This window comes from Panthera pardus, unplaced genomic scaffold, assembly GCF_024362965.1.
Source record: "Panthera pardus isolate Hobbes unplaced genomic scaffold, ASM2436296v1 HiC_scaffold_2, whole genome shotgun sequence".
NCBI lineage: Eukaryota > Metazoa > Chordata > Mammalia > Carnivora > Felidae > Panthera > Panthera pardus.
The window spans coordinates 59,676,291-59,704,172 of record NW_026526765.1 but is presented as its reverse complement, the minus strand read 5'-3'; the positions used below and the strand labels follow the sequence as shown (position 1 = coordinate 59,704,172).

Genomic DNA, 27,882 nt, shown 5'->3' with positions numbered 1-27,882 from the left:
CAGCGTTCCACATCCTATTTGGTCTTGCTTCTCTAAACAGTATCTTGAATCCAATGGCCAATCTTCATTCCCACTGTCACTGCCTCAGTTTGCATCTGTATTTCCTACTTGGAGTAACCAAATGGTCAAACTAGTCTTTCCTGCCTCAATATTATCTTTTGCAACATCCAATTTTCCATTATGCTTCTAGTGTTTTTATTAAAAATAAATTCAATAATGTATTCAACCTTATCAGTTTATTCAATAATTGCTTTTTTATATCAATTATTCAGTTGCTTCCTATCATCTACAATGGTTTTCAAAATACATTCTTAAAAGATTCAAGACTAAGGGGCGCCTGGGTGGCTCAGTCAGTTAAGCATCCAACTTTGACTTAGGTCATGATCTCATGGTATGTGAGTTCAAGCCCCGTGTCAGGCTCTGTGCTGACAGGTCAGAACCTGGAGCTTGCTTCAGATTCTGTGTCTCCCTCTCTCTCTGTTCCTCCCCCGCTCATGCTGTCTCTCTCTCTCTCAAAAATAAATAAACATTTAAAAAATAAAAAGACTCAAGACTCAACAGAACACCTAAGGGTGATAAAGCAGAAGGTAGATGGATAAGGTTCTCTTCTCATCCCTATTCTTCAACCTTTAATCACAGTTGCTCAGTTTGTCTATAGGATTAGAAATGTTGTTTCATGCCTTTACTCTTTGAACAGCTATTTCTCCCACCTGTAGTGCTATTCTCTCCATGCCTCAGGAAACCTCTGAGACACTGTAAAAGATGACAAAGATACAGGAAGGCCACAGGCAGTTTCTTGTTTCCCTCTCTGTTATTACAGTACTTTGTATACTTTGCTATTAATAACCTCTACCACACTTTTCATCACTTACTAACACCTGTGCCCTTGGATTAATAACTTCTCTGACCTTGTTTTCTTCATCTATAAAATGAGGATAGTAAGTACAAATATCTAACTCTCAGGGATGTTGGAAGGTTAAATGTGGTAATACATGAAAGGGCTTAGAAGAATGCCTGGACATTAGGTTTATTCAAATGTTAAATATGATTGTTATTACAAGTAATAACAGTACTACCACTACTCATCTATGTGGGTCTATTAAACTGAGCTCTAAAGGGTTATTTTTGCACCCCTAGCACACAGCTTCACATAACAACTCAATATTGGAAGGAATTAATGTATATTTTATAATATGCAATGAATATGGTCAATTATTTGTTTATTATCCTCAGGTTAAAATTTTCATTCCCTGGTGCCTTCAGCTACTTCTTTTTGCAAGAGTTATTATTTAATGTGAAACCTCTAAATTGTTTAGAGTATGCTTTTTTCAGAAAATTAGAATTAAAAGTTTATTTAATTTCTTAGAAGTGAGAGGCAAGTTCCTTCTATCTAATATATTTCAATAAACTTAAGTAACTGACTGTGATGGTTAATGGTATGTATCAATTTGGCAAGGCTAAGGAGCCTAGATATGTGGTCAAACATTATTTTGGATGTTTCTTTGAGAGTGTTTTTGGATTAGGTTAACATTTAAACCTGCAGACTTTGAGTAAAGTAGTTTGCATTCCATAAAGTGAATCGGTCTATGTATCCAGTTAGTTCAAGTCCTGTTTAGAACAAAAGACTGAGCTCCCCAGAGCAAGAGAGAATTCTGCACCAAACAGCTTCTGGATTTGAACTGTAACACTGGCTCTTCCTTGGGTCTCCAGCCTGCTAGTCCATCATGATGATTTTGAACTTGCCAGGCTTCATAATCACATAAACCAAGATCTTAACTCTCTCTCTATATATAAATAAATACATCCACCTACAGTATATGTATATATATGACATTAAGTTGTAGACAAGATTATAATCATTTAAAGGAAAAAAAAAGACTTTATTTGGAAAGTTTAGAATTAAAAATATATATTATATATGTATATAATTATATAAATTATATATATGTGTGTGTGTGTGTGTATATATATATATATATAAATTATATGTACCAGGGAATTAAGAATTTCTGAAGTTTCATTTTACTTCCTTTATCCCCTTTTGATAACAATGTGTTATCTATACAGAGTAAAAAAATAGGGGATCATTTATGGCAGTTTTAAGTTTCAAAATTATATTTTTCATATGCTTGAGACTTAAAATTTAAATCATGTACATGAATACAAAGATAAACATAGATGCTTTAAACACTGATAAAATCCAGTTACAATATAATATATTTTTTTAAACTAAGTTTTCTATTTTTATAATATAGTGAAAAACTAAGTTCATTAAAAAGTACATAGGAAAATGTAATCGTTAATGATTTGTGTTCTTTCCAAATATGTGACTTAGAAGGTATGTGTTAATGACACTTAAAAAATCCATATACAATGCAACAAATAATTTATAATAACACTTTCCTTCAGTTATTAGTTTATTTACTGTCATTAATAGAAGTTCCATGAAGAGTCATCATTTAAGGAACTCTCCTGCTTAGAATCACAACCAAATTTTAAACATTTGGTCAGAGGAACATGAAAATGCCAGGTCTTGGCACAACAGGTAGAAAGAAATAACCTACAAGGTTGTATACTTCTGATAAAGACAATCTTAACAAAGCTCCAAATCAACCTTTCGGGCAAGTGGTACCTTACTCTCATTAAAGAAAAGTCCTTACTGCTGAGGGCACTGGGTCTCTGGAGTTGATTTGGAGGACACGTATACAATAGGATGTGATTTCTTACAAGTTTCCTTTTCCAATTTGCTTGCAGTTTCTTTCCTTTCTTTAACTTCTGTTTGAAGCCTTGATTCAGCAGCTAACCTACAGGCATTAAAGCATCCACTCTGAATTCAAATATGGTTAAGAAAAATTACAGAAGAAACAATCTTCTCATATAATGGGCCTCTAATGAGACATAATTGTTTGTATGTATACGAGGAAAAATTATAGGTGACTCCAATACCATTAAGAAAACTAAGTAACTGCCTCTCTAAAAGAGACTTTTTACGTCAACAGACTTAATATTTTAAATGTCCAAAGAAATATTTTTAACGCCTATAAAAGTCATGGCAAAGCCTAAATTTAAGAATTAAAATATAATGGGATGTCTACTATAAGCACACCTAACAAAAAAATTTAAATGCTAGAGCATAACTTTAATGTTAACATGACCTACAAAAGGAAAACACAAGATAAAAATAACATGGAATACTGAAGTGCATGAACACATGGCAATTTGTCTCATAAAAGAAACACAAAACTTAAATTGAATTTTAACTAGCAGAATAATCATTTATGAAAAAACAGTGAAGATATATTTTAAAAGGTTTATAAAGATTTAATAGCAAGATTATCAGTTAAATTTATAAAGCATGCAATAGTGAAGTCCCCAGTAAACCCATATTTACTATTGTAATATTATCATAGTATTGTGTGTCTAAGTTAATCATGCAACGAGCAAAAGGCTGGAAACATATTGAGTTAGCAGATGGACTCACACATACACAAAAACAAACGTTTTGTGGTATTTTATTTGTTTTTGTTTCAGTAGCCAGACAAAATTCCAACGTGCTACTTAATTTGAGTCAAACAAGTAGCTAAATACATTTGCTTAAGTAATTTTTATCAAGCAAAAAAGAGCAGAAAAAGAAATGAAGACAACACAGGTAGCAAGGTCTGCACTGATTAATTCTGGAACTGCACCTCCAGAAATATACAATGGTCAAGCACACTTACACAATGAATCACATATATACAAACATAACCTACTGACTTCATTTCAAAACTACTTGGAACTCTGTGTGTGTGTGTGTGTGTGTGTGTGTGTGTGTGTGACTTATAATTTATTTGAAGTTACTTTTTCTTTGAGAATATTAGGCTTTTACCTTATGAGACTTATAATGTTACTATATAAAAATTCAAGGAATGGAGTAATAAATTATAGATGACCTGTGAACAATGCTGACCCCTGCAGTCAAAAATCCTCATATAACCTCTGACTCCCCCCAAACTTAACTACTGATAGCCTACTGTTGATTGGAAGCCTTACCCATAACATAAACAAGTGATTAACACATATTTTATATATGTATCAAATGCTGCATTCTTAAAGTAAATCTACAGAAATGAAAATGTTAAGAAAATCATAAGAAAAACACATTTACAATAATGTATGGTATATATATATATATATGAAAAAAAAAATTCGCATGGAAGTGGACCTGCACAGTTCAAACCCATGTTGCTCAGGGGTCAACAGTCCTTCTCTTAATAATAATAGCTGCTCACATTGTTGAGGTGCTTTCACTGTACAGTACCTTCAGTAGCACTGAAGACTTACTAAAAAAAATCAGGCAAAACATACAAAACAGCCCTTTTACAAAGGTGGGCTATGTCTTACTATCTTAACTCAAATACACACTAGTAAAATGTCTTATTCTGTACCTTCCCATCAAAGACTCATGTAGCCCTAGTAGCACCTTAAAGATCATTTTAATAAGTAGACAATCCAACCTGTTTTCACATCAATATGCTTAATTTTTAAAATGTCTAAAGATACTCATTTTAAATGCATCTATCATTCCATTGCATACAGACATCCTTCATCATCTTTTTATTACCTTCTCCATTCTCATTCCTTTTTTCCCTACTCTTGGTCCTGCTACACTTGCCCTGAGCTTGTATCTTATTCTATCCTAGCTTCAGTCACTGTTACCTACCTTTTCCTTTCACTCACTTTCTCTTACCTCCCAATCTCTATTATTTTAATTTGTTTTAAAGATAAGGCCCTTAAAATGTTAATTCCTATAGACACATGTCTGACACTTCCTCTTTGAGTCACAAACTCAAACATGTAGAAACTAGAGGCTTTGAAGTTTTGATATAAAAATGAAAATAAATTACCTTTGATATTTAAAAATGTCAAAATCAAAGCTGTTTCTTGTAGACTTAGGATAAACAATTTCAAAAGCCATAAAAAAATTTCACCTAACAGTTTCTAGAAGGCTGAAATTTCTTAGACTACTAGAAAGCCCTTTTAGGACATAAGTTAATTTTTCTTTCATGGTCACTCTTGAACTAGGGGAAAAATAACCAACTATACATTTCTTGAAACCAACAAAACATTCAGAGATGTACTAGACTGTGGTATTTCTGTTTCTTGAAATAGCAAAGTGTAACTCTCGAAAATAATTCCCTTATTCAGGAGTCCTTTCCCTTTGTGATCATTTTAGTTTTTCTTAAAGTTTTAAAAAAGTTGAAGGTAGGCAGATGAAATTGGGGAATTATACTACATGCAATACTAAGAAAATAGATAAAGAAACAGATAGCACAGTTCATGCAGCGATAGAGAAGAGATGGAGAGGTCTGCTGGTTGCCCTGAGGAAAATAGGCCACTGACCTGGGAGAATTCGGGGTGTTTCCACTTCTTTCACTTAAGACTTCAGAGTCTGCTGAAACTCCTATAAGTTTTACACACTTCTTTTCCTTCCTTGGCTGAGTATCCATGGGCAGACTCTTATGAGGAGACAGAATGACTTCTGGTGTATTTACAGAAACTGTCTTTTCTATCTGCAAGTTGTTATTTTCTGAATTGCTGGGACAGCACTGTGCCTCCTCTTTCTGAGGTGGTAATCTACAAACTTCTTCCTCTACTGCACTTTTGGCACACACACTGTGAGGGGTGGTTATATCCACAGGCAGGACCTCACGCCTCTTTTTGGCCACAGGCACTTCAATTTTCTCTGAGGATAAAAACATTAAAAGTATATTCAGTCAATAAGTCAAAACAAAGACACCATAAACATAAAAAGATAGAACTAGTTATATTGGTTTTTCCTTTCCTTTTCTTCATTCTTTTAAAACCCACTTATCTCTTTATTGAAATATATTGTTTCTGTCTTTTATCCTTTCTTTTTCATAGACTTCACTAACTATATCTTTTAAAGGTTATCTGGCTATAAATTTTCCTTGGGAACTCAAAAGATTTGGCTCTCAGAAGTAACACTTATATGTTCTCTTCTGATATTGTGATAAAAGTTACACAGGGCTTTATAAGACTTCAGCATGGAGGTGAGGAAGGATGCAGTGACTAAGAGTCAAGGAATCCAGATACAAATCCTCATAGTAGTACTCTGTAGCTGGGTGACCTGGAGGAAGTACTTAACCTCTTGAACTTTATTTTCTTTGTAAAATGGGGATTAAAAACACTTACTCCACTCAATATTGTGTGTTGTAATGACTACATGCAAAGAACAAGTCAAATTCTCTATGGCAATTTGTGCTTATTAGCCCCACCCACAAAGTATGTTCAAAATCTGAGTACTTCTACTGTGGATACCTCCCAAGTTCAAACCATAGTACATCTCACTGCAGACTACAGCAATAGCCTTCTACCCCCACTGCCTAACATAGCATCATTCCACCCCCTTTGCAGGCCTACTTACAGTCACTAAATTAATTGTTTTATCTTTTCCCTATCCTCTTACCAATGTGTTTTTCATTTTCAAAATCAAAATTGTTAGTGAAGGTGGGAGAAACCATGGGTGGACATGGGGTTGGTGTCCCTGCTCTATCTACACTGTTCTTTTTATATCATTATCTTCCCTTTCTCTTGCATCAGCTAGATTCTCCCTGAATCAACTAGATTCACGACACTTTCCTCTGTTTGCAGTGTTCAGTTCAGCAGACCTTTGAAATTCATAATGTGTAATTTTTAAGTAGGAAAGCCTATTAGAATCAGCAAAGAGAAAAAGGATGAGAAGAGCAGCCTTTTTAAACTATAAAAAAGCTTACTATTACTGACAACCTCCCCATTACTATTGAGAATGACATGAGTCATGAACAATAATGACAGTCTTAGGTATGTGAACAGCATAGGAGCAAAAACTGGCTGAAAATCTATAACCTAAAACATGTAACAACACTTTTTTTTTGCTTTAAGAACCATCACGTTATTAGGCTTTGTTTTATTTTTAGCCTCTTATTTTTTAATTTACAAACAGACAGTAAAACTACTCTTTTTTAGTATGTGAGATGCAAAGCCTATATATTAAGGCTATTTTCTACCTCAGTGATCAGACTTGCTAGTTGTCCTCTAATATCTGTCCCACTAGTCTTCCTCAATAATAGATCCCCCAAGAATATACTCAATAATATTGTAATAACTTTGCATGATGACTTATCATGGGGGGGTATCATTTTATTATGTATAAATATTGAATCATTATGATATACCCCTGAAACTAATAAAATATTATATGTCTATTACACTTAGGAAAAAAAAAAAAAATCCCAAGATGTAGTTGGGAATATGACCCCTGAGAATCAAGATTGCCTTTCTCAGCTTTTCTTGTAGGGGAGTCATGTGACTCAATTCTACTCAAGGATTATACTGATGAACAATGCAAATGAAGCCTAGATCCTGACACTCTGACCAGTTCTGGAATGTCTCTTCCAGACTTTTGTAAGGGGAAGAATTAATACCTATCTTTTTTAAGTCTCCATTTTTAGGTTTTCTATAAATGGTATTAACTAATAAAGAGCCCAAGCATCAGTTGCCTCAACAAAATCAAACTCTTTGGTATTATGTAAGGTGTCCACAATCTTAAATGGAAAAATCTCTAAGGTTTTCAAACCTTATCAAGGCTCTAATATACAGATATCCAACAGAATACCTATCATATTCATACATACCCAGTATCCAGTTCTCTTAGAATTTTCCTACATCTTTTGTAGGAGTAAATCTGTTTTATTAGATACAGATACATAACCATAAATTAGTTTGTAATGGGATTTGCATAAAGCTGTAGTAAGAAAAAAACTTGATATGATTTCTCAGGGTGTCTCATAATTTAAAAGACAACATAAATGAGACATGCATACCTTCAGGTTCATACTTCAGTTTTAACTCATCTAATTTAGCTCTCAGTTTCATATTTTCACTTTGGGAGAGCTGGAGGCATCTTTCATTTGCAAAAAGTTTTCTTTCAATATCCAAAGCCCGTTGGCTCTCAAATAATGCTTTCATTCGCTGGATGGACAATTCACCTTTAGTGCTTTCATTTTCTTTGCTATATAAATACAAAAAGGAGAATCAAGGAATATTAAAATAACACACAATATACATACATGTTTTATACACACACACACACACACACACAAGGTATATTGTTACTGCAAGATCTTTTACTATATACTTGAACTCTTAGACAAAAATACATTTTTGGGGGGTTTTAGATAAGAAAGAAACAATAAACAAAATAAGCTTTAACAATAGCATTTTCAAACAAAAAAAAGTCATGCATTCTTCAAAGGAAATGGACAAAGGGGCAAAATATTATTTCCGCAGTAATGCACGTACAAATAACTTTCAAGTTTTAAATTAGGTGATATTAATCTTGAAAAATTTAGAGTATAAGTACATTTTCTGTATTAAAGTTCTTTTCACTTACCAGTCTAAAAAACTAAACTCAAAGAAATCAAAATCTTTAATTATTCATTGAAAATATTTTTTCTTCAATAACCAGCACTAATTATATCTTCAATATATCTCATCTGCCACCAATATATTTTTGTTGCTTTTCTTTTCCGGAATTTCTTTTGGCAATGTGAAAACAAAAATTTGTAGTCACTAATACTACTTATTATAAGCAAGTCAAGAGTGTGTCCATCTTTCTAACCACCCAACACTTACTTTAAGTTGTCAAGCTTTATCTGAAGTAAATCTGTATAGTAAGTGTTATCTTCTGGAGTGTCAGAGTTGACGGACTGCCTAGATTCCGTACTTTCATATAAACTCTAAAGAAAACAACAATTCTTATTACTCAAAATGAATAGCATATTAGGTTAATACAGTTGTCCTTTGAATAACACAGGTTTGAGTGGTATAGGTCCACTCATATGTGAATTTTTCACAGTAGAGTACTGTAAATGTTATTTTTTCTTCCTTATAATTTAATAACACTTTATTTTCTCCAACTTATTTTATTGTAAGAATATGGTGTATTATACATATAACATACTAAACATGTGTCAATCAACTGTTTATGTCATCAGTAAGGCTTCCAATAAACAGTAAGCTACTAATACAGTTTTGGGGGAGTCAAAAATTATGCAGAGTTTTGACAGCACAGGGGTGAGCATCCCTAACCCCTGTGTTACTCAAGGGTCAACTGATGTTAAGATATTCAAACCAAATCTGGCTGCACTATTGAAGGGGTTACACATACCTTAAATTTCTCCAGGTTTCTGATTTCACCTAAGAGGTGTTTAATTTCACCGTTCTTCTGCTCCAACATGGCAAGCAGCCGCTCCTGTTGCTCAAACTCAGTTTGAGATCCTTTCATTTGTAGCAATGTCGCAATTTGTAACTGGGGAAAAAAAAAAAATTACAATTCCACCCCCACCCCCCACAGATCTGAGTTGGGGAGAGGAAAATTCTAACAATAACATTTTTGGTATAATGCATATTTTGTACTATATTACCCCCTGAACTCAGTTTGGAAACAAAACTAGCTATGTCTAATTTAATAATCTAATAATTTGAAAATATTTATATCAATAAGTTTAGTTATAGATATAACTCTGAGTACTTATCTGAATACTTAGGAGTAATATCTGATAATAATTATTTGTACTTTGGTGAAACATAATATTGAAATGAATGGCTATGATCCAGAAGCATCACTTAACCAGTAAATAAACCTGCTCAAATGCTATAATGTTATACTTTATTCATCACATCCACTGTCATTAAGGGTCTGCTGGGGTTTTTCTAAAATTTTGATTAACCTCAATAGTATTAAGTGGGAGAAATTATGAAGCTACTTATATTTATAAAGGTGGGATTCACAAATGAAAAGGATAGAAAGCAAAGGTAAAAGTCATCTAAGGACACTGAGGGAATCTTCAATACAAATATAAAGAAATTTATTTAAGAGCAGCACCTAATTATGACTCCACCTAAACCTGGAGTTGCATACCAGCTGAAAGGAAATTAACTAGAATCTAAAATTACCATTCCTTTCTGCCTTCAGAAAATTTTGAAGTTCTAAAAAGTATCAGTTAGTTTAAATATAGTTTGAGGAAAGCAAACAATGATATTACGTTGCAGTTATGGTCACAAAGGCAGAAAGATGACTTCTAACATTTTTAAGGACCCATATTTTGTTCCACTTCAGACTAGAGTCTAGACACATTTAGCCTAAGAAGATTCAGAATGCTACTTGTTGTCCCAATATCATGGGAACACTGGGAGATTAATAGTAACCCAACAAATATGGAAAGAAAACAAAAAGCAAATGTGAGAAAATTTACAAAAAGTGTCATTCCTGGATTGGGGAGAGCCTCAGTAAACCAGGCAGCACAATCAAAATCCTTAAAAACCACAGATCTTTATTAAGTCAGTACTTCCTTCTACGCCAAGCACCATGTAAGCATTTTACTATACTTTTATTTAATTCCAGGACAATTTAAGAGGCAGGTTCTATCATATCTACTTCATAGATGAGGTGACTGATGTCCTGAAAAGTAAAAATACTTGTCTAAAGTCACACAGCTAACAATGGACAGAACTAGGATTCAATCCCAAGTTCATCTAACACCAAAGTTTAATTATGACTTTTCATATTTCTTTGTAAATCTCACCATCCTAAATAAAAGGCAGGAAGCCCTTCGAGACTTCCAGTTACCAGTTAAGCAAAACAGTTTAAGGATCAGGATTCTAAAAGCTGGGTACAATACTACAATCTTTATAACTTCCACATGTTTTTCTGTTACTGCCTGTTTGACTAAAATGACCAAAAACTCCTTAAATCAAAACATGCTTGACTTGAGGAACTGCAAGAAAAGGAAATCTAAATCCCACTCTTTAATAAGCCTTTGCAGGAGAACTGAAGAATGGTGAGAGAGCTAGCTTCCATTGAAGTAGGAACCTTAGGGCTGTGCTAAGAGATGCCAGGACAACAGCAGGAAATAAAAACTTTTCAAGTTCTTTTCCCTACTACACAAACATTTATACATTTCTGGCAAAGTTATTGAGCAACCATTAAAAAAAAAAAAAAATCAATGGATGCTAACTGTATTACTACTAAATATTTACTAAGGAATTAATTTTTTAAATAAAATACAATAGATCTTTTAGTCAATTTTAAAATGTAGATTTTTGGGGGTGCCTGGGTGGCTCAGTTGGTAGAGCGTCCAACTTTGGCTCAGGTCATGATCTCACGGTTCGTGAGTTCTAGCCCCGCATTGGGCTCTGTGCTAACAGCTCAGAGCCTAGAGCCTGCTTTGGATTCTCCTTCTCTCTCTGCCCCTCCCCACGTGTGCTCTGTTTCTCTGTTTCTCAAAAATAAATAAATGTAAAAAAAAAAAAAAAAAATTTAAAAAAACTTCAATTAAAAAAAATAAAAAAATAAATATTTTTTTCGAAAATCATAGAGTTCTAGAAATAACTAAGTACATTCTTTGAATGAAAAGATGCTTTCTTTGATATATTTGTACATGTAATATGGATACAAAATAGGTTTAATAAGCCTCCAATGATGATAACTCGATACCTTCATTCTCTGCATCTGTTCTCTATTAAATGCATTTTGCTTCTTTAGTGACTGATACTTGACTTTCATACTGATGAACTGACGTTCCATTGCTGCCCTTCGATCTTCCACCTAGAAAATATTAACATGTGTAATTATTCTTGTATTAAGTGAAATGCCAATTTAATCAATGGAGTATTTGTTAAGTACCTCTGCAAACAAAGAGTTGCCTTTACTACTGGGGTCCAAGGCTTGCTGGAGGGCCTGGTCTAATTGCACCTGAAGATCTTGATTTGCTACACGAGCTTTCTAAATTTAAAAGAAAACAATTTAGCTGATAGGGGTTAAGTTAGCAGGGAAACAACTTATTATAAATTGGAAAAAATAATGTTACCGTAATCACAGTACCTCTAAGGCATTATAGTAAGAAACTGCTTCTTTCTCTCGCTCCTCTTTTTCTTCTTTAAGACGGTCTACCTGGCGCATTAAATTAGTACTAAGAAGTTCTAGTTGTTCTTGTCTATACTGTAATTCATTCACTTCTTCTTTGAGGGTAGTCTATTCAACAGGAATTGAAAAAGAGGAAATTCTCCTCAATAAACCTTTCATTTAGCAGCTGCTCAGTTTATCAGCCGTGGTTCAAAACTAAAACTAAAGAACTAGTCAAAGGTTGTAAGGTGCATCATAAAATAATAAAATTATATTTTTCAGCAGGGAACAAAATGAAAAGGTATCTTTCTCTCCTATGAAGTCAAGACTTTAATTTTTAATTAACCTCAGCCTACAATAAAAAAAACCCTACATTCATATGCATATCAATTTCCATGAAACCAACATTTATATAGGGTTTTTAGACACAAACTAGGATCAGTTAATGACTCTAAATTCTTCCAGAGGTTTCATTAATCGGAAGGTAGTCTGCTTTACATAATCACATAATTTAAAGCTTTACTATGCATGAAGTAATCCACCTAAAAACTCTCTAAAATATTTTTTAATTAGTTACATCAAAATGAAGCCAAAAAGTATTTCAGCCTTAAAATTATAACAAAAACATGTAACAAAAATATGCAAGAAAAAAAAAAAACTCTAAGAACATACATGCCATAAATATTACCTTCATACTTTCCATTTCAGTCAGCTCAATTTGAAGAGCCAGCATCTCTGAAGACATACTTTCGTGTACACGCTCAGACATTATTCTCATTTCCTCTGATTTACATGAAAGGAGTTCCTTCTGATGATCTACTTTGTGCTTCAGCTGCTTTTCACTAAGCCTAGCTTCGTCTAATTCTGCCTTTAGTTTTTCTAACTAAAGTAAAAAAAAAAAAATTGAAATCTTAAAAAATCAAAAGGTAATTGAAGGTCATCAGAATATATAGCTGCAGTACAAATTATTCTGGTAACTGCAGTATAACTATTTTGGAAGACAGTTAAGCTGAACAAAACAAATTACATTTTCATATAGTTCTAAATCTTGAAAAACTGAAAATATATAGTTTAAAGGGAACAAACTTATAGCAGAAGGATGAATTTTTAAGCTAAAGCCTAGATTTAGCCTATTTCATTCCTCCTATGTAAAACTGGTAAATGATTGTATCAACCATTCCTGGGTTACTGTGAGCCTCTCAACTGAGATCAGGTGGGTAAAACATATAACACAATGCCTAGTATTCACTACACAATTTCTGTTACCAACAAAAACTTTTGCTTGATGTCCAGGGTTACAATTATCATCTATATTGAATTATCTTCAATTGGGTATCAACTTTCTTAGATTATATCCTAATATTTTCTATTCAAAATATAAGAGCCTTTGACTTACTTTCCCTTTCCTATTTTCATAATGTGAAAAAAAAAAAATTTAGCTGAATGATCTATGTTGGAGTGACTGACTGACCCAAATTTACTACATGATGAGACGATTAGGGTTTCCTATTTGGCCAAGGCTAGGCATCTTTTATAATAGTGATAGGCTCTGTCTTACAAACATACAAATAGTCCATATTAGTAATCAAAGTAAGTCTGGACTTGGCCACTTTGGCTACTGTGTGAAGAGTGAATGTTATGAATAGCAACGATGGAGGCAGGCTACCTGGATAGAAGGTTACAATAGTAGTCTGGGGGAGAGATGATGGTGATCTGGACTAGAATGGTAACAGCACACATGGATGTTTTATAGATCAGGTTCTTAGAACTTGTTGATGGATTATATGTGAGAAAGAAGTGAAAAATTTCAGATAAAATGTGAAAATTTTGGCACAAGTGACTTGAGAACATCCATTAAGACTGAAAATATTTTTTGACTAATTTAGTCTTTGCTCCACCAAAAAGCCGTCTCTTATATAGGTGGCTTTGCCTCAGACTCTGAGTATTTCCTACATTACTCTTTTATTCTTTTTTGTTTACATAATGAAAGCCACTGCTAAAATGAAAATAACATGGCGAGGAGCGGGGGAAGAAGAATGCATCATTATCAGCCATTGGTGTCTCAACTTAGATTAGTTTCAGACAAGGTGGATTACTGTTTGCCTGAATGAATGTAAGATGATTCTAACTATTACCATGAAAGCATATTTTGATAGTCATGTTTTTCTGACAACATTTTAGGAAAAAATATAACCAGCTCAAATATATAATTTCAATGACATCATTACTTAAAATAATAAAACATAAAAAGAGAGTCAAAGAAATTAATTAACAGTATAGGTGGTACAGATACATAGAAATCTTGAAGGATGATACACGAAACAATGAAAATTAGAAAACAGGCTTCTGAGAAAATAGGCAAAAAGTCAGGCGAGGTTTTGTAGAGAGGGGTCTGGGAAGTAGGGACTCTATACAAAGAGGAGCCATGATAAAGGTTCTGGATTCCTTAGAAGTAACCTGAAGGCACTGGATAGTTGGGGGTACCAGAAAAGAATGGACAACTTGTATTTATGCATGAAATGAAGCCAGTATAACATGTCATTAGACTAAGAACAGCAACATGGACTTTAAAATCAGACAGCTTCAGTTCAAATCTCGACTGATTTCTGTGGTTTTGTCCAATTTACTCACTCTGTTTAAACATTGATTTTCTCATCTGTTAAATGGAGACAATCATGGTATCCTCCCTAAGGAGTTGTTGTAGGAGGCAGATCATATGTTATCAGTTAACCTTCAATAAACAAACTAGAAAGTATCAATTCTAATGTATGTTATTTTACAATAAATAAACTACTGGTTTCTTCTGTAGAATTACAAAGTATATCACTAGTTGCAGTGAAAACTAGGAGACCAGTCTTTCTAAAAGGGGACTGCCATACTATGCACTTTAAAAAAGGTCATGGTGGTTAGTAAACTAAAACTCCATTCAAATACCCAGTTAATAAAATTAAATAACTGTATTCAATTAGTACAATGTTATTAATACAAGTCCCTCAGGTAAACTTGTTTCTCAGTGTTCCCACTCCCAACATTATGATGGAACCCTTGATCTCAGCTATTATGAATAGACAATATCAAGAAAATCATCATCACCTAACATTTACAGATTGGTAATTCCATAAGCATGAAATATTTTTGTTTTGACATACATAGAAATCCAAACCTTAGTTTTTAGTTCATTCACTTCCTGTCCGTGGCTTCTGCTTAGTTGTTCTTTTAATTGCTCCAGGTGTGTTTTCTGTTGTTGTTTAACAGCTTCACATTCAGAGCTCAAACTTTCTAACATTCGACTCTTAAGCTCAACTTCTCTCTGAAGAGTATATTTTTCTTGTTCATAATTCTGAAAACAGATTCAATTATAATCCAATTACGTAAAACTAACTTAAAGCCATCATATATAAGCACTTCTCACCTTGAACTGTTTCATTCCTACTTCACCTATTTGCTGCTTTCTACCTAACCAGCACATGTTAGATATGGAGTAACTTTGTAGCTAATCAGTCCTAAGAAAACCCAGAGGCTTTCAACCCATGCTACTCATGTGGTAATTGCTTCTATGCCCTGTTAAGGAAAAAAAAGGTGTTCATGGAATGTCAACATGTCAAGTAATCTCTGCTAGGGAAAACAAAAACAAAAATAAAAACAAAACAAAACATTTTATAGCACTTCAGCTTTCCTAGTGAGAATTACTTGGTTTCATAATGATGTGCTCTACTTATGACTCTGAAAATAAAATAGTGGACTAGGTAAAAAATGAAATACTAAATTAGACCTTTCAGAATGTAGTCATCTGAGAAATGTTCACAAGTGACTTCTCAAATGAATACAGTGCAGAGATAAAAGGAGGATTTAAGAGGGCTTTTGCTTCTGACAGGGAAGTTTAAAGATTAAAAAAAGCATTAGTTCAAACTCCTTCAATAAGCTGTTAAAAATAAGAGAAAATTAAATAAGAGAAAAATAAGCAAGTTATTTTTACTTGCTGTACTTAAATATTGAGATCAAAGTTTAACCATATTACTGAGCACTTACTACATAAAACGGAAAACAGATTAATTCATTCTTTCAATAAATGTGTGCCAGACACTACAGATACAGCAGTGAACAAGACAAACAAAATTCCTTCTCTCATGGAGCTTAGAATCTGATTTAATTAGCTGGATCAGTGAATGATGGCAACTTTACAAAACAGTCAGGGAAGGTCTCTCAAGCTGAGGTAACATTAAACAGAAATGTAAAGGTTGAGGACTCAATCCAAGGGTTGGGACAGGGAATGAGCAATGCAGATGAAGGCAACAGCTCATGTAAAGCCTGTAAGGCAGGATTAGTATAGCTAAGAACAAGGAAAAATAGTTAAAGATGAGGTCAAAAGTAGTTAAAGATGAGTAAAGTAGTTGCCATGAGTCAGATCACATACAAATCTGCAAACCCCGGTAAGGAGTTTAGATTTTGTTGTAAATATAATCGGAAGTCATAGGTGGGCACGTGTGTGTGTTTAATGTTTATTTTTGAGAGAGAGTGCACACAGGAGCAGGGGCAGAGATAGAGGGAGAGAGAGAATCCCAAACAGGCTCCATGACACACTGTCAGTGCAGAGCCCAACGCAGGACTTGATCACTTGATCCCACAAACCATGAGATCATGACCTGAGCCGAAATCAAGAGTCAGATGCTCAACCAACTGAGCCACCCAGGTGCCCCCATAGGAGTGATTTTAGCAGGGCTGTAACATGATCTTTTGTTTCTCTTTCAATGGCCAGTTGGCTGCTGTGTGAAGAATGAATAGTATGAAAGGCAATGAGGGAAGCAGGCAACCTGGTTAAAAGGCTACAGTAGTCTAGGGGACAGATGATGGTGGTCTGGATCAGAATGGTCAGTAACATAGATGGATGGTCAAGTTCTTAGATCTTCCTAATGGATTAAACATGAGAAATAAAGGACACAAAGATATTGAATAAAACTCCTAGAAATTTGCTTAAATTATTTACGTTTACTAAGTAAGCTAAATTGCAAGAGAATGTTTTGTTAGCAGGCAGAGAATCAATGATTCTGTTTGTTACATTTGAGATGCCTATTAGTAGGCAATGGAATATACAAATCTAGACTTTAAGGGTAAAGTAAGGACCTGGTATAGTGTCATAGGACATTTAGGTATTATCTAAAGCTATGAAACAAGTGAGGTCACCAAGGAAGACTGCAGACAAAATAAAATCTAAAATCCAGTATGAGAACAATAACTTTCCAAATTCAGAACACACAGGGTCAGAAAGAATATTAGGAATTCATTTACTTCAGTTCCTTTTATTAGAGATGGGGGTGAGTAGGAACTAGAACTAAAATCTTCAAAAAGGAATCAAACTAATATTAATAATTTCTAGACAATACAAATCTTCAATAACTAAGCACACCCTTATAAACAGAGGAGTCCAGGGTCCTACCTCAGTCATGGTCATCATTTCATTACGACATTTATCCAACTGATTCTGCAACTCATTTTGGCTCTCTACTAGTTGTAAACCATACTGTGCAGCTTTTAGTCGCTCTTCTTCAACCTCTTTGAGCTTGCATCGAAGATCTGCAATGATATCTGCCTCCATGATTTTTTTTTTGCTTCTGGTCTACTGTAAACAGAGGAAGTGTAAGTACTTAAGCTTAAACAAAATACTCCATACAATAACAATAATAAAAAAAAATAGATATATCTTTTCCCCTAATACTACTGACATACAGAAAAACATAGCATCAAAGATATTATTCCTGACTTTTAAATGGTCAAATTCACTTGTTCTAAAAGAAAGGTCTGTTAATTCCATTACCTGATTTGAGACCAAATCACAGAGGAAAACAAAAACAAAACCTGAACACACTTGTTTCTAAGAAATGCAGGGAACTGTTCAGTTGTGTGCTAAGCTTCTTAAATACTAAGGTTGGATGGGTCTCATACATCACTAAACAGGTAATCAAGTTAAGAGAACAATGAAAGAAATCAAGAAACTTTATAGTAACATGACTGCTAACTTAAAATGTAAGAAGGCAGCTTTGAATAAGGTTTGTAAGGCAAAGACTCTCAGGCCCACAATTTTTTGAAACAGTGTTAACTTCTTGAACACATTAAATATGCTTTATTGACAACAGGCTCCTAGTATTTTCCTAGTTATTCATAAGAAGACATGCAAAACAGAATCATGTTCAGAGTAACTAAAGAACATTTCTCATTCTAGATTTCTAATCAATGACTGAAACATTGTATATAGAAACATTCCACTGTAACTGGACCTTACTCATGATCCTTTCCAAATTGGTCCCAGTCTCTCAGACCAGATTTAAACTCAGCTTTGCATTCAAAGAGCAACAGGATTTTAATAAGGTGTTTCCCCACTCTCCAGTCAATGTAGTCATTCATTCACCAAATATTTTTTTTTAATGTTTTATTTTTGAGAGAGAGACAGAGACAGAGTATGAGCAGGGGAGGGGCACAGAGAGAGGGAGACACAGAATCCAAATCGGGCTCCAAGCTCTGAGCTGTCAGCACAGAGCCCAACATGGAGCTTGAACTCACAAACCGTGAGATCATGACCTGAGCCGAGGTTGAACACTTAACCAACTGAGCCACTGAGGCGCCCCCAACAATATTTCTTAAAGCCTGTGTGCTGAGCTCCATTCTGGGCATTTCAGATCCATCAGCATCCAAATGGACCAAAAGAAAAAGCACTCTTCTTTCATGAAACTTAACTTCCAGTGGGAGGAGATAAGCAAAAGTAGTATAATAATTAAATGCATTAAAGTGGAAATAAAATTAAAAAAAGAACAGGATAAGGGAACTTAGAAGAGGTAGGAGTATTGTAAGTAGGATGAAATCTAAAATAAGCATTGGGGGAAAAGCCCTCAAGGGACTTAGGAGCAAAGCCTTGCAGAAGGTAAGAGAATTAGCCATGTACCTTTTTCCAGAAAGATAAAGGAATAGAGGTAGAAGGGTAGCATTAAAGTGGAAGGAAACCCAAGGAATGAACAAGAATGAATTTAGATCAGAGGAGAGAATAGGCTAATTGGGCTATTGTGAGGACTTTGGCTTCTACTATGGGTGAAATTGAGATTCATTACAAAGTCTGGAGTAGAGATCTGATACATTTAAAAGGATCATTTTGGCTGCTATGTTGAATAGTTTGGAGGGGAGCAAGTGAAAGACCAAGTGAGATGATTGCTCACATGAGAGTGGTTATATAAGGAGTACGGAGAAATGGTCAAATTCTGCATGAAGCTTGGACATAAACCCAACATGATTTTCTAACAATTAAATGTGGGGTATATAAAAAAGAGAAAAGTCAAAAATATCTCCAAGGCTGGCCTGAGCAACAAGTAGAGCAGATTTGCCATCAGTTGAAGCCACAAAAATTGTGAGCAAAAATTGTTTAAAAAAAAAAAAAAATCGGGGGCTTGGGGTGTCTGGGTGGTGCAGCTGGTTAAGCGTCATGATCTCACGGTTTGTGAGTTCGAGCCTTTCATCGGGCTCTGTGTGACAGAGCCTGCTTAGGAGTGTCTCTCTCTCTCTCTCCCTCCCTCTCTCAAAATAAATAAACTTAAAAAAAAAAATCAGGGGCTTATGTTTTGGACATCATATATGTCAAGTAACCAGTTGGCTATACTAGTAGAAGGATCTGGGCTGGTAATATAAACCTAGGAGTTATTAACATAAATCCTTGAGCCTTGGTATCTCCAGAGTACAAGCATAATTAAAAAGAAGAGGACCAAGGTTTGAGGCATTAAGAGGTGGAAAGAAGAAGTAAAGTGTACTTAGGCATGACCAATGAGGTAGGAGGAAAACCAAGAGCATGTGTTATCCTGGAAGCCAACTGAAATGGGTGGAGAGAATGGTGGGAAAATAGGAAAACAAGTAGTTTTGCTGCAAAGGAGACTACTAGATAAACAGGGCAGTAGCTGAAAGGGGAATAGGTTTGTCTTTTAAAAACAAAAAAAAAAATTAAGAAAAAATAACAGCATGTGTACACGTCATGGGATAGATTCAGGAGAAAAGAAAAACTGATGCTAGAGAGGTCATGGCAAACTGCTAAAGAGATGAAAAGACAATGAGGTCTAATGTACAGGGACTGATTTCAGAAAGGAGCATGAATATTTCATCTAAAGTAAGGGAAAGCAAAGTATATGGGTACAGACATTGATAAGTAGGTAGATTAGTGGTGGAAGTCTGCATAAGTGCTCTTCTAACTGCTCCAATTTATCAGTGAATCAGGAAGCAAGGTCATTAAGAATGAAGATGAAATGGGAGACATATGATTTTAGAAGACAGAGGGAAATAAAAGGTATCCTACGTTATCCAGGGCTGGCAGTTACTGCTCTAAAATAGAAGACCTTTCCATGGGTGCCTGGATGGCTCAGTCGGTTGAGTGTCTGATTCTTGATTTCAGCTCAGGTCATGGTCTCATGCTTCATGGGTTCGACAGCTCCATGTGCTGTCAGCTTGGGACCTGCTTGGGATTCTCAACCCCCCATACCCTTCCCCTGCTCACTTGCAGACACTCCCTCTCTCTCACACACAAAATAAACAAACTTTAAAAATAAAAGACCTTTCCAAAGCCTGGCGATGGGGCTAGGCACTAATTATTGCATTGTTAGTAATAACATATACTCTGTGAGGATCTACTATTTGCCAGGCAGAGTGCTTCAAATGAATTATCTCATTTAACGGACCTAAGTTAAATATTATAATCGACATTTACAAAAAAAAAAAAAGGGGGGGGGGGAACTAGCCCCAAGACATCCTGGCCAACAATGTCAAGGAAGCCAAAAAACTAGCTCTCATTCATTCAAAGACTTGCTAGAATTCTTACTGTGTGTCAGATACTATGCTATTACTGAGGACACAATGATGACCCCAAAACTAGACAATATCCCTGCCTTCTTGAATGTAACAGTCTGTTAGTGGAAAGGCATTAAATCAAATAAATGAACTGTAAAGATTTATAAGTGTGGTAAGTGCAAGAGGGAGAGATGTATCAGGCTGTAACATGGAGGTGCTGTCCTCAATTGGGAAGTGGGGTGGGGACAGAGCAGGGTTAAGTATGGGCAAGAAAGATTTCGCTGAGGAAGTAACTTTCCGGCAAAGGTCTGATGGATGAATAAGAGTTAACCTATAAATCTGCAAAGAGGTAGCCAGGGTTGAATAACTACAGCTAACAGGTGCCAGACATCGTACTTGGTGCTTTGCATATGGTATCTAATTCTCTCAACAACTCCGTGAAGTATAAGGTATTTCCCCCATTCACACATGTGCAAACGGAGGCACAGAAAGGCTTAGTAACTTGGCCGGGGTAATCAGTAAGTGGCTGAGATGGGAACGAGGGTCCAGCTCCGAAGCCTGGTGCTCCTAACCACATTTTAACCTCTCAGAAACATAACAAAGCATTCAGGAGGCAGGGAGCTCAGGGATTCCGGCTGCCTTAGCTCTTATTCCACTTCCACAACTCACTGGCAGCATGAACTTGGACAGTTTAAGGTCTTCTTTGCTCACCCATAAAGTAAAGACAGCAATATCGACCTAACAGGGCTTTTGAGAATATTACACCAGCTAAGGGATGAAAAGCAATTACAACCTGACACGCAGCTGTCTGCGGCTGCGCTGTCCAACGGAAATAGAATGCGAGCTACATCTGCGATTTTTAATTTTCTAGGAGCCAGGTTAAAAAAAGTAAATACGGTGAAATTCATGTTAGTAATATTTTATTCAGCCCAATACATCCAAAAACACTATCATTTCAACATGTAATCTTTATAAAAATTATCAACGGGCCATTCCTCCTTTTGTGTAGTCTTCGAAATTCAGCCTGCATCTTCCATTTTACAGCACTTCTCAATTCAGACTGCCACTAGTGGCTAGCGGCTACCGTACTGGACCGAGCGGACCCGGTGTTTGTTATCACCCGGAGGCCCAGGCGAGCGACCCCGTCTTCCGTACAGAGGCAGAACACCCGGAGGTGGCCACCCGGCCCAACGGAAGATTGAGACCGGCTCGGAACCTGGTTGAGAAGAACTCCGGGTTCCGCTGAAGAAGTTGTTCCTGCTAAAGGCCTCCGCCGTGACCCGGACCCCAAGTTTCCCTAGGCCCTGCTTTCCCCCACTCCCCAGAGAGCACTCCCCTTTGCCGCTCCCACAGCTCCTCTCCACACGCACCTCCCTCCAGGACCCTTGCCCCTACCTCTCTCCTCACCCTTTTCCCCCGCTGCTGCAGCCAGCCGCTTGAGACGAGGGCTCACGGCGCCCAGGTTCGCGATGGCAACCCCACTTCACGACCAGAGTCGTCTACACATTCATTCAGCTAGTTCTCAGGTAAGCGCCAGGGCTTTTTGAATGCTGTTCCCGCGAGAACTCACAGGTATCGCGAGATGTTCCCCTCAAGCCGCGCGTTAAGGAAAAACTGGCAGGAACCTCCAATTGAGCGCCCCGCTCCGCCTACTGCGACTGCGCACATGCACGTGGCCAGACTGGGGCTTTGCGCAGGCGCAGACGTAGTTCTTTAGCTGATCGGCTTTACTCAGAGTTGTTCTTCTGCGTGTCTTCGGCGTCCACTTTGAATTGCCATATTGTTTGTTTATTCGCCATTACCTTCGGGAGAGACAGTGTCACTAAAAGGCGAGACAGTGGGAAAATCTGTGGTGTGCAGAAGCCTCCTGCTTCCTACCGCAGACTGGCCGGCTTGCGCTCCGAGGGCCATGCCCTCACTTATCTCCCCAGGGTTCCAGGAGTCTGAATCAGTGTGACAGTGCCTAAACTCATCAAAGGACAGAAGCACAGTTACTGTTATAGAACAGGATGACAGGTATCATTATAATGGCATTGACATTTGTCAGTACAGTGTTAAATTCTATGCGGATTATATCAGTTAAGTCCACAAACAGCCTTAGGAAGTAGGTAGTACCCTCTCTTTTCTGTAAAGAAAACAGCCCCAAGAAGAAAGGTATATTGGTCAAATGGAAGAGCTAGAATTTGAACTAATGCAGTCTGCTGCTAGAGGCCAAGCTCTTGCGTACGTGTTTAAATAACGAATTTATGTTTTGTAAGCGTGATGTCTATTCATAATTCAAAAATTTAAGCAATCAGAACTAACAATAGCCAGAATATACTGAGCAATTCTGAGTCCTAGTAATTGTTCTAAAGGTCATGTGCTTTGAGATCATCTTTCTTGCCTACTTGAGCCCTTGGCCATAGCTCCTCTCTTTTTCATCATCAGTGTTTTTCTTCCTTGGTGGATCTTAGCAGCAAATAAGCATGCTGTAAGGACTTACATCTCAAAAAATAATTCTAATCTTCCTTGACTCCAGCCAGCTATTTGCTTCCCTTGATCACAAAATTCCTGGGAAAAAAATTGATATTGACTATCTTCATTATCTTACTTTTATTCTTACATTTTTTTCCCACTTAAGGTTTGGGTCCCCACAAGTCCAGTAAAAATGGCTGTTCTCAATGTCACCAGTGAGTTCTGTCTTTCAAAATTTATTACTTAGTCCTCATTTCTCTTGTATTATGGCAGAGGTGATCAGTCTTATTGAGTCTGGCTTTAGGTCTTAGGGTGCTACACCCTCCTTGCTTTCCTCTTTTCAGTTTCTTTTGTGGACTTCTAGTTCTTTTTTTAAATTTATTTATTTAAATTCAAGTTAGTTAACATACAGTGTAGTCTTGGCTTCAGGAGTAGAGCTCAGTGATTCATTCATCTCTTACATGTGACACCCAGTGTTCATTCCAAAAGGTGCCCTCCTTAATGCCCATCACCCATTTAACCCATACCCCCCACTCACCTCCCCTCCAGCAGCCCTCAGGTTGTTCTCTGTATTTACGAGTCTTTTATGGTTTGCCTCCCTCTCTTGTTTTTATGTTATTTTTCCTTCCCTTCCCCTATGTTATGTTATGTTTCTCAAATTCCACACATGAGTGAAATCATAAGCTATTTATCTTTCTCTGACTTACCTCGCTTAGCAGCATACCCTCTAGTTCCATTCATGTTGTTGCACTTGGCAAGATTTCATTGTTTTTGATCGCTGAATAGTATTCCATTATATATACATACATATATATGTATATATATGTATGTATGTGTGTATATATATATATGTACGTATACACACACACACACACACATCTTCTTTATCCATCCATCATTTGATGGGCTTTTTGGCTCTATCTGTAATTTGGCTATTGTTGCTAACGCTGCTGTAAACATTGGGGTGCATGTGCCCCCTTTGAATCAGCATTTTTGTATCCTGTGGACCTCTAGTTCTAACTGAGTGAGGCCAGACAATGAAGGGTTGACATAGGTTTGAAGACTGGCAACAACTGATACCTTCCAGTTGCCTAGCAGATGCACTTTGGGTCTGAATGAGCCAGGTGCTTGTTCATTTGTCATCACTCCCGTGTTCTTGAGTAAATGAAATTCCATTTTCCCTATCATTTAACAAAGATTTCTCAACCCAACTCCATAAGTAAGACAACATTCTAGCCTAGGTCAACCATGATCTGAACTTCATTTTTTTTTTTTTTTTGTTACATGAGAAGGTAGACCTACATTTCACTAATGTTTATTCCAAATCTAGGTTTTAATATTTTAAACTATTAACTGAGTGGCCACAATGTGTTAAGCATAGTGGAAGGAATTCAGAGATGTGATAATCCCTACCTCTGTCTGAAAGATGTTCAGAATACAGTAGGGGACTAAAAAATAAAACATAAATAACTGCAGGGCTATATATTAATGCCATGTGAATAGTACATACCTTACACTAAAAGAGTTGTGTGAAGGGAGAGGTCAATTTTGTGTGGGTGCTCCTTTAATGTGTCACAGTGCAGGTGACGCTTGAGCAGGGCCATTAAGGATGGCTGAGCTAAGGGGAAGTGCATTCAAGGGGAGGGGACATTAGCAAAATCATAGAAGTTAGCTATTTCATAATTATGGTCATTCCTTAGGAACAGTCTGGATAAGTTGTTACCACTACCACCATTGGACACTAGATGTCACAATTGAAATAATTCTAGATGGTCCCTGCTTGTTTGGAAAACTTGATTAAGATTCATAGTTCCAAATACAGATGCACATACCCAGATGAGGTCCACAGACCATGCACTAAATGCCATGGGTCAGAAAAAAAAAAGCATATTATCTGTCATTTTCAGTTTACATAATGTGAGGTGAGATTTTGCTTCCTCACACAGGTTTTGGATTCACCAAGCATAGGCAGGGAATTTAAATGATGGGAAAGAACAACCCTCCTTCCCAATACAATTTTTAATATTATAGCTGTTCAAAACTAGAAGAGACTGCTATTGTGAACTGGCCATCATTCCTTCACTATGACTGTTCCAGTGGAAATAAGAGGATTGTTTACCAGAAATGGTGTTGAAAGAGTGTTGCATCGTACTGAAAGCTGTGTGTATTTTGACATGAACTAACTGAATGACTAAATTTGCTTTTGGTATTATAGGGGAATAGTCTTTGTCCTCAAGGAATTTAGAACTTAGTGAAAGAGGCATTTACCAAAATGAACTCTTACTGAGAGTATGGTTTAGACTTTCTTATTCATTTATATTATTAAGTAAAGTTCTCAGCTAGTTTGGAGCACTAGACAAACAAGAACAATACCAAGGCTCTATGACACAGTTTGCAAATAGAAACTGGATAATTTACAAAGCTCCATAATTCATAGGATGGGCCAAGAAACGAAGTTTTAGAAGTTACATTCAAGGTTGTGGTGATTGAAACCCAGAGAATGGCTGAGATCAAGAAAAAGTCTAAGAGAGAGAAGAGAGGGCTGTGTGTAGGACTTTGGTGATTGTCTTAATCCACAGAACAGGAGAAGAGTAAGATACTATAGCAGCAACAACAAACAACAACAAAAGAACCATTTTAAAAGTGACCAGGAAATTTAACCGTCACAGTTATTGCGTTAATTAGTTATCTACATGAATGACTGTACCAGGCAGGTGGATTTGACTCTTTAATAGTAATAATAATGATAGTGGCAGTCTTCCTTGGCTCTGCTATGTGTATCCAGCTTCAATTTTTGATAAGCTCTATTGCTATACTCCTTTTCCTCCTCAACAGATGCAGTCCTCACTTGGAGCAAAGGTGCATCATCCTGCCATTGTTGACATTTATTGGTTAGCTTCCCAGAACCAATTCCATACTCTTTTTCTTGTCTGAAGCATTCCAATTATTCTTTAATAATTCATCTTTCTCTCCATTTTCAACCATGTGGGTTGTTTGATACTACCCTTCAGTTGTAAGGTAGCCCATCACTTTGGTTATAGTAATTTGTTCAAAGATGGGCATGCAACTGAATCCAAGTCAGTGAAACAGAATGGAATATCCACTGAGACTTCTGGAAAATGGATTTTGTTAACCCACTTTGTACCTAAACTTTGTAGCCCAGAGCTGCCAGCTGCTATCCTAGTTCTATGAAGCTTAAGTCTGTTAGGAATAAACTCAGAAGCAGAGCTAATAATTAGAGAAGTTGAAAAAGAGTCCAGGTAATTTTGTTTGTGCCTTACATCAAGCTAGAGATATCCATGAACTATTTAGTCTTTGCTCAAGTGTCTTAATTTTTGTTTTCTGCTACTTGTAACATGAAGGGTTTTAACCAATACACTCAATAATACTTAAGTCTGAGCTTGAGTGAAGTAATTAACTTTTCATGTTCCCACTTTACATTTAGGATGCTATGAGGCCAAAACTGGAAGTTGCTAACATCCAGAGATAGGATCTAAGATGGCTTCTCTGAGAAAAATGCATTGGTTGAAGGAAGACTTATCCTAAATGAAGGGGCCTAGTGTATAGTGCAGTAAAATAAGGACCCAAAATAGTTTGTATGTAATCCCCTTCTTGGCACCACTTCATGTTACCATTATGCCTCTGTTAAGCTAACTTCAGGTGATTTTAGCACCCAAGACAGTTAGAATTAAGACTGAAGTGTCATATCAGCTATAGTTTTTACTTGCCCAGAATAGTTCCCAGTCTAAAGATATATATGTAAATTAAAAATACCAGTTTTAATTTTTGCACCTATTCACAAGACTGTAGTTGCTATTTATCATATCCTATCTTTCAGTGCCCATTACATATTTCTTTTATTTTCTGTCAGCATCCCAACTAGTTGAGGCTCTTTATCCAGTATAGTGACCCAAATCTGCACCGCAAAATAGAACATATTCACTAGTTATGATTTATATTAATTACTGTTCTCTTGGCCCTAATTTATTTGGTCTGATTCAGAGTGAGACAGGATAAAACTTAGGGTCTTGTTCTTTGAGAGCTTGAAACTGTCACACTGCTTTTCTGTGTGTGTGTGTGTGTGTGTGTGTGTGTGTGTGCATGCGCACATAAATTTGGTGGAAAGAAGTGGAGATTGTCTTGATGTTGTAACACTTAGTTTCATATATCTTATTCCTAGAAAAAAACAACTTGGGAGTGTACGCAGGAAAAGGAGAAATGGATGAGTCAGCGTCCCCAAGTAAGCAGCTGAGTACACCTGTTCAATAATCCTTGCCCATGAACTACCTCCTGCGTGTTGCCACTAGGTGACAGTCTTTACAAATATTTTATCTGAAAGAGCGTCTTTCTGCTACAAAAATTAGATTCTGTTGGGAGAGATGGTTACCTTGCTAGTTTCAGCTAGAAAATTAAGCAAACACATGTATTTGTTATGAAACTATATTCTTAAGTTATGTGAGGTCATAGTTATTCTTCATCTGGAACACTCTTCTCCTATTATTTAGTTTATTCTATTCTGCAGACTGAAATTTTCCCCCTAAAATTCATATGTTGAAGCCCCAACCTCCACTGTGACTGTATTTGGAGATAGGCTTTCGGAGGTAATTGTAGTTGGATAATGTCAAGAGCGTGGAACCCTAATCTGATAAGGTTAGTGTCCTTATAACAAG

At 36.3% G+C, this 27,882-nt stretch overlaps 1 protein-coding gene and 1 long non-coding RNA gene across 5 annotated transcripts; one reads left to right on the top strand and one right to left on the bottom strand.

The window, feature by feature from the left end:
- Positions 1 to 221: 221 nt before the first annotated feature.
- Positions 222 to 22,368, bottom strand: SPDL1 (spindle apparatus coiled-coil protein 1). Of its 4 annotated transcripts, XM_019450256.2 has the most exons (12): positions 22,154 to 22,363; positions 17,382 to 17,564; positions 15,111 to 15,287; positions 12,636 to 12,830; positions 11,927 to 12,076; positions 11,729 to 11,827; positions 11,540 to 11,650; positions 9,212 to 9,352; positions 8,677 to 8,780; positions 7,866 to 8,053; positions 5,383 to 5,725; positions 222 to 2,804 (listed from the first exon to the last, which is right to left on the bottom strand). In XM_019450256.2, exons 2-12 carry the CDS (start codon positions 17,538 to 17,540, stop codon positions 2,657 to 2,659), a joined length of 1,815 nt encoding a protein of 604 aa, XP_019305801.2. In that variant the 5' UTR covers positions 17,541 to 17,564; positions 22,154 to 22,363; the 3' UTR covers positions 222 to 2,656. The 4 variants fall into 4 exon arrangements, with proteins under 4 accessions (XP_019305801.2, XP_053763061.1, XP_019305799.2 ...); XM_053907086.1 differs by lacking the exon at positions 222 to 2,804 and having other exon boundaries at positions 3,497 to 5,725; positions 17,382 to 17,561; positions 22,166 to 22,368; XM_019450254.2 differs by lacking the exon at positions 222 to 2,804 and having other exon boundaries at positions 3,497 to 5,725; positions 22,154 to 22,367.
- A 182-nt stretch (positions 22,369 to 22,550) lies between these two features.
- On the top strand, positions 22,551 to 27,452 carry LOC109267472 (uncharacterized). The gene is made up of 2 exons (XR_002080120.2): positions 22,551 to 22,774; positions 27,393 to 27,452. It is a non-coding gene; the product is annotated as an uncharacterized LOC109267472 (long non-coding RNA).
- The last annotated feature ends 430 nt before the right edge of the window (positions 27,453 to 27,882 follow it).

What these genes read in the sequence shown, in the direction of transcription:
- SPDL1 (XM_053907086.1), bottom strand. Translation starts at nt 17,540, where the DNA reads ATGGAGGCAGATATCATTGCAGATCTTCGATGCAAGCTCAAAGAGGTT. An exon ending in GCAACTCTTTGTTTGCAGAG is followed by an intron (nt 11,651 to 11,728) that starts GTACTTAACAAA and finishes AATATTTTCTAG; the next exon opens with GTGGAAGATCGAAGGGCAGC. An exon ending in GAAACCTGGAGAAATTTAAG is followed by an intron (nt 8,781 to 9,211) that starts GTATGTGTAACC and finishes TGTTTTCTTTAG; the next exon opens with AGTTTATATGAAAGTACGGA.